Source organism: Fulmarus glacialis, unplaced genomic scaffold, assembly GCF_000690835.1.
Source record: "Fulmarus glacialis isolate BGI_N327 unplaced genomic scaffold, ASM69083v1 scaffold5969, whole genome shotgun sequence".
Classification (NCBI taxonomy): Eukaryota; Metazoa; Chordata; class Aves; order Procellariiformes; family Procellariidae; genus Fulmarus; species Fulmarus glacialis.
In genome coordinates this window covers 4,164-10,323 of record NW_009235180.1, presented here as the reverse complement: position 1 = coordinate 10,323, position 6,160 = coordinate 4,164, and the positions used below count along the sequence as shown (strand labels likewise).

Below are 6,160 nucleotides of genomic sequence, written 5' to 3'. Positions count from 1 at the left end.
GGGGGAAGAGGAGAGTGGCAGCTCCCGGCAAGCCAGGCTCCTCCTCGTTACCTGCAAGCACAGTAGCTGAGCGCTTCCAAACGGGAAAGCAAATAAATAATCTCGGTCAATAAACACAGTCTCTCGAGTCGGTGTTTCGGAGGAAATAACGATTTCAAACTCCTCTCCTGATTGCTCTCCAGGACCGGGGAGCCAAGCTGAGCATCCAAAGCCACCAGCACCACCGAGCGCCTGTGCCGTGCCCGGCCAGCCCCGTGGCACACAGCGGCTGCCCCTCACCAGCCCGGCCACCCCCTCCCGGACCCCAGCATCGCTGCTTAATGACAAAACTGCAACCCAGCCCCTGCCCCATGCCGGCACGCCGGCAGAGGTGGAGAAGTAGGACAGCGAGCCTCTTTGCCAGCGTTATTTTTTCCTCTGGTCCCTACAGAAATCAGGTTTGGTCTCCAGCCAGCCCAGGGAAGGGGCATCTCCTCCAGCATAAGAAGAAAAGCGAAATACTCCTTAGCCCCCTGTTTTGGGCCACAGAGACAGCCAGAGGAACCACAAAGCTGAAACTCCCCTCTAAAAGAAATTAAAGTCCTTCAGGGTCCCAGGGACAGGAGCTGGAAAAGCTATAACACCCCACAATTCGAGGCTTTTTTTTTTTAACTCATACTGTGATTTCTACCTAGCAAGACAGCATTTCACGCAGGCAAGGCTGATGAAAACAAGACAAAAGGCAAGCACATCCATGAAATAACACACATGGAAAGTACCACGGGGCCGATTAGCTTTTCGTGATTCTATCTACAAATTCCGGGAGCCACGCTTCCACTCCCGGTAAAATTGTGGAAAAATGGATCTTAAAATCATGATAGAGTTACACAGGGGGATACTATAGTAAGCAATTTCTTTGAGAGATTGCTAAAGTAGTTTTCCTGCAACCTCCCTCTCCTCTGCGGCGTTAACCTGCAAGGACGCAGCCTCCCATCGCTTTACTCCGGTGGGAAAGCAGAGAGTCCCCCACCAACCCCCCCAAACCTGGGGCCTCTGCTGGGCAAGGGCCATGCTGGTTAGCAGTGGGAGCCTGCTCTGGTTTGCTGCTCCGAGTGACGAAGGTGATGGCAGAGCATCCCAGTGGCTTTCCACCCCTGCCCAGCCCTCTTCCAGCATCCCCCCCGGGGACCGCATCCCCCATGTGTATGCCTCATTTTTCTATTAAAAAAAAAAAAGGCAGAAGCCCATTTTGCTGCTTCCAAGCAGCAAAAGGATTGAGCACCCATAGCCTTTGCAACCTAAAGGCACCCTATGAGACAGCCCCTGTCCCCGGGGAGGGGCGGGAGGCACAGCCCAGCAGTGCTGGGAACAGTGCCCGTCCCTCGCCGCCTCCCAAAGTGAATCAGCAGCATTTTACTATACCAAGGCCCAAACCCTCATTCAATTAAAAGCCAAGGAAGGTCCCTAATCCCTTCCATTATAAGTAAGTAATAGCTGCTTCTTTGCAGAGGAGCAGGAAAGGGAGGCACCTTACGGTCCCGGCCATCGGGGACAGAGTGACAGAGCGCGTCTGCCCGGCATCGCGACTGCTGCTGGGAAAAGCATTGGGATACTGGGGCTGTGGCTCCCCAGATAACCCAGAAAGCCCCCAGTTTAGCAGCTATAGTGGTAAACAGGGGATCCCGCAGGGTAGGTCCCGCAGAGCATGGTTATCGGTGCTCCCAGCATCATCTCCCACCCTTGCCCCCAGTAAGATCCAGATGGTGGATCAGCAAATCCCAGATATCAAACGGATCAGCTCCAGTAAGGACACCCTAAATGGCAGGAGACCAGACTTTCTCGGGAATTGCCGGTACAAACCCACAAGATCGATCAGACCATCAATTGCCCATCCGTGTAGCTCACCAGCTCCTCACACACCGCAACCAGGGTTCTAGCACGGGGAACGTTGCTGCTAATTGCTGCAGGCGCTGAAGGACGGGGAGGAGGGGAGCGCCGATGGAAGCAGCCCCTGGCTTTTGCCAGTCATTAATGCAAGAAACAAGGCGCAGGGCAGGTCGCTGGTGCCGGGCACGGGCAGCGCTGGGCACGCTCGGGCTGCGGCACAGCGGGGTGAGCAGGCAGCAGCTGCCCAGCTGTGCTAGAGGCAGGGGAACCACAGCACCAGGCAGGAAAATGCACCTTTCCTGCTATTGCCTCGGCAATAGGTGCTGTAGTCGAGTCTCTGATCTCATTGATAAGCCAGAAGCAGCCAAGAAATGGTCTTTCTTCAGTCTGAGCTCCCAGGTGGTGCAATCCTGCCTAATTCCCCCGCCGAAGCAGCAAGATCCAGACACCGCCATCTCCTTTAGGAAGAAGAAAACCAAATCCTCGTGGCAAGGTCAACCCCTTGCCATGAACTCTCCCCTTTCTACCCCAATCTGGGTTTCATGGTCCGTCTGCCTGCGCACACCATCCGGCACCCCCAGAAGGACCCTGGGATGGACCGAGCAGGAGGGGGACCCCAGCGCAGCAAGGTACCTTCGCCTAGGGTTAAAAGCCAGCCTTTCTGCTTACAACGAAGTACTATTGAAGCATGTTTCCCATCACAAGCCATCCAATTTGCCTCCCACAGAGCAATGCCACTCTGCAAATCTCCAGGTGTTACGGGAACCAGGGTATAAAAACATTGCCGGTGCAATGATGCCAAAACTGATGCTGAAATTAGGCTGGGAACAGAACTGTCACGGCTGCTTCTAGCCCATAAACTAAAGCGTACATATACGGCCAATCACCCACAACAATATCACACTCTGCGATCACCGGTAGCTTTTCTTTTCCTGCTTCCAGCTTTGCCCCCAAGTCACTCCCGGCGTACCCCAAGGGCTCGGGCATCGGCAACTTCAAGCGGCTGCAAACCACAGGAACCCAGCCCAGCTTCATCAGCACCAACAGACGTTTGGCAGCACGAATACCAAAGGTCTCAGCTCCCTGTTGGACACCAAAACGCTTCCTTTGCCCCAGGGAAGGGGTCTGAGCCCATCTCCGTGGCTTCCCAAGGCTGCTGCAGGGATGCAGGCACGTGCACCGCGTGGTCCGCAGGGAGGATGCGCAGTGCCCAGAAACCACGTCCGCTCTTAGAGAGCTGCCCCAGGGAGCACAGGAGGAAGAGGAGGGAAGGAAGGATGCCTCCCCGCTCCCCAGGGACGGCCCTTGAGCCAGTGGCTTGCTGCAGCCCATACCCGGCAGGGTTTTGCTCTCTGCAGCGGGTTGCACAACCAGGCCAGAGATGGGGGCTAAAGCCCTTGGAGCTCCCTTTGCCCAGAGACACATAACACGCACCTCTTCATTCCCCATCTCCTGCCCAAATGGGATGGACTGACCCCATCTCCATCACAAAGGAAACTCAGCATCTCACAGGTTTCCAGGACACAGAAATACTGTCTCCAGCTCCCCATCCATCTCCAGCTGCCCAAAGAGACCCCAGAGTGGCACTACTCACATTGTACAGGACTGTGGTCCACCCTTCCATGGTGATGCACTGGAAGACGGTCAACACAGCAAAGAGGATGTTGTCAAACTGCGTGATCCCGTCGTTGGGACCGATCCACTCCCGGCATTCGTAGCCTGGGGGGCAACCCTGCACCCCGCACGGATGGGGGGGGTCCAGCTCCTCCAGTTCACCTGCAAGCATACAGCAGAGAGCCAAAGGAAGGAGAGGTAAGAGAGAGGCAGGGACAGGCAAAGGGAAGAGCCTGACCGCAGATGGGCTCGGGGCAAAGCAGGGGACCACGCTGGGACTAGCCCTGGCTGCACGCAAACTGCTCCCGTAAGAAACTGGGACATCCTGAACGCAACTGGGTGATGCCTGGTGTGCATAAAGCAAAACGCAGGATCTTCCCAGCCCTGGGCTTCCCACAATAGCAACATGCGCTCGTCCCGGCTGTTTTCCACCCGTGGGACGCGGCGCGGGTGCAGAGCCCTTCTCCCCACCTGAATTGTTTGTGTAGCAGGCTCGGTGCAGCTTCCCGCTGTAAAACTCCAGGCCGATGATGGCAAACATGAGGATAGCGAAAAAGAGCAGCAAGCCGATCTGGAGGAGAGGCACCATGGCCTTCATGATGGATTTCAGCACAATCTGCAGGCCTGGGAGGGGAAAGAAAGAGCACAGCTCAGCACGGAGATCAAACCCCCTGCCTGGGGCACGTCCATCCCACCTCTGGCAAGAGGAGAACAGTGAGCAGAGAGGATGGACAGTCATCAGACAGATGCAAGAGGCCAGCACAGCCTGGAGGATCTTTGGGCAGCTGAGGACCATGGAGAAAAGCACCATCCCAGGGGGAGCAGGGAGGGCCAGGCTGCAGAACAAGGCTCCAAGAGGGCTGGTTTCTGGATCTGGTCCCCCCTCTGGTATCCTGCCTGTCCTTGTCCCACCTGGGCTTGGTGGGACATGGCCCGTGCAGCTCTGTCCCCCTCACTGCCCCCAAGGCATGGATCTAGCACGGTGCCCAGGGCAGAAGGGATGGGAAGACTGGTGCCAGCAGCAGCCTAGTTTCTTTATTTATCCCCGTGCCGGCAGATGAAATCTTGCAAAAAAAACCCCAAAATCTCCCCTGAATAAACCTCAGTCCTGAAAGGATCCACCCACCGCCTTCTGGCCAGGGAAGCGGAGCCGCCGGTGGGCCCCGGCAAGCCGCCGAGCCCAGCCTTGTGCCAGCACAGAGCGGGCTGGGCGGGGGGAAATGTCACCCGGGGACACCAAACGCTGCCATCCTAGAGTTCCCACTACGTGGGGGAGGTTTGTCCCCCTCTTCCCTGATTTCACCCTACGTCTCCGAGGTGGCACGAGGACCACTCTCACCCTGAAGGACATCAAGGACGGATGCGGAGGAGGAGGACCAGGAGCATCCAACTTACTGGGAATGCCCGAGACGAGCTTCAGAGGTCTGAGCACGCGCACGGCCCGCAGCGTCCGCAGGTCCACGTGGGTGTTGAAGTGCGTCCCAGCAGTGGCGAGGATGCTGCGGGCAGACAGGGAGAGAGCAGAGTTACCCGGGCAGAGCCCTCGGCCACCCCAGTGCCAAGAGCCATGTTCTCACGCCAGGCTGGGGGGAGCCGTGAGGAGCACCACATCCCTGGGCAGATAGAGAGATTCAACACCTTCCAAAGCCCACATGCTAGCAAGCCCCGTTTGATGCTGGCACCAAAGCTCACGGGCCACTCTGGCTAGCCATAGCCACCTGGGGGCCACCCAGCCCTGGCAGCCCCTCATCGATGTCCCACGCGGGGGGACAGCTCCACACAGCACTGCTGGTCATCACCCATGCCATGCAGTCAACGCTGCAGACGTAGTGTTCATCAGAGCTGCATGGGTTTAAACTCCCTTCCAGGGAGGTGGCACATGGACCAGAGGTGGTGCCCCAGGAATGGGGGTCACTCCCCTGATGGTCACCCATGCTCCCCTGATGGTCACCCATGCTCCCCTGGCAGCCCCTCCAGCCATCAGCTGCTCTGGCTTTTTCCACACATGAAGCTTCCTTAGAGTCCCACCTCTGGGATTGCGAAGAAAGAGCCGAGAACCTCACATGCATTCAAAAGTCTATAGTAATGAAATTTTGATGACCTTGGAAGGCAACCGGCAGGCACAGGAAGGACTCCAGAGGTTTTCTTTTAAAACACAAAGATTTTTTTGAAGCTCATCTCTCAAAACAAATTGGGGCAGAAAGGAGCCGGTGCACACCGAGTCCAGCAGTGGAAATACTCGGGGACTCTGTACCTGCTGCGGGGACGGGGATGCTGCGGCTCGGGGATGCCGGCAGAGCCGCGGGAGCACAGACGGCTGTGCCGGAGGTCGTGGCCTCCTCTCCCATCCGGGCTCGGTCCCGGGGGTGCTGGATGAGGAGGAGGAGGGAGGGCTGCACTGGAGGAGCAGGGGATGAGGGAGGAGGGGACAGGGAGGAGAGTAGGACAGAGGGAGGCAGCAACCTCAGGGCTGTTTGCAGCAATCCAAAAATCGAGGGAAATTGGGTCATTGTTCCACTAATTCATCTAATTACAGGCCAGAGCAGCTCTCCGGCGCGCTGAGCAATTAGCACTCTTTCTCTCCCCGTCTCCCCGAGGTACAGCAGGTACCAACCTGCCCCTCCAGAAAGGCGGTTGGGTTTCCTAGGATAACCCGGCCGCGCAAACGCTCTCACATCCC

General features: G+C 57.3%; 1 protein-coding gene across 1 annotated transcript in view; it reads right to left on the bottom strand.

Moving 5' to 3' along the window:
- Positions 1–5,276, bottom strand: part of LOC104082701 (voltage-dependent R-type calcium channel subunit alpha-1E-like) — a 17,376-nt gene extending 12,100 nt beyond the window's left edge. Inside the window, exons 1-4 of the mRNA XM_009585920.1 lie at positions 5,173–5,276; positions 4,876–4,979; positions 3,952–4,104; positions 3,461–3,642 (exon numbers count right to left, since the gene is read on the bottom strand). Coding sequence (XP_009584215.1) covers positions 3,461–3,642; positions 3,952–4,104; positions 4,876–4,979; positions 5,173–5,276 — 543 coding nt within the window. The remainder of the gene's footprint in view (positions 1–3,460; positions 3,643–3,951; positions 4,105–4,875; positions 4,980–5,172) is intronic.
- Between the last annotated feature and the right edge of the window lie 884 nt (positions 5,277–6,160).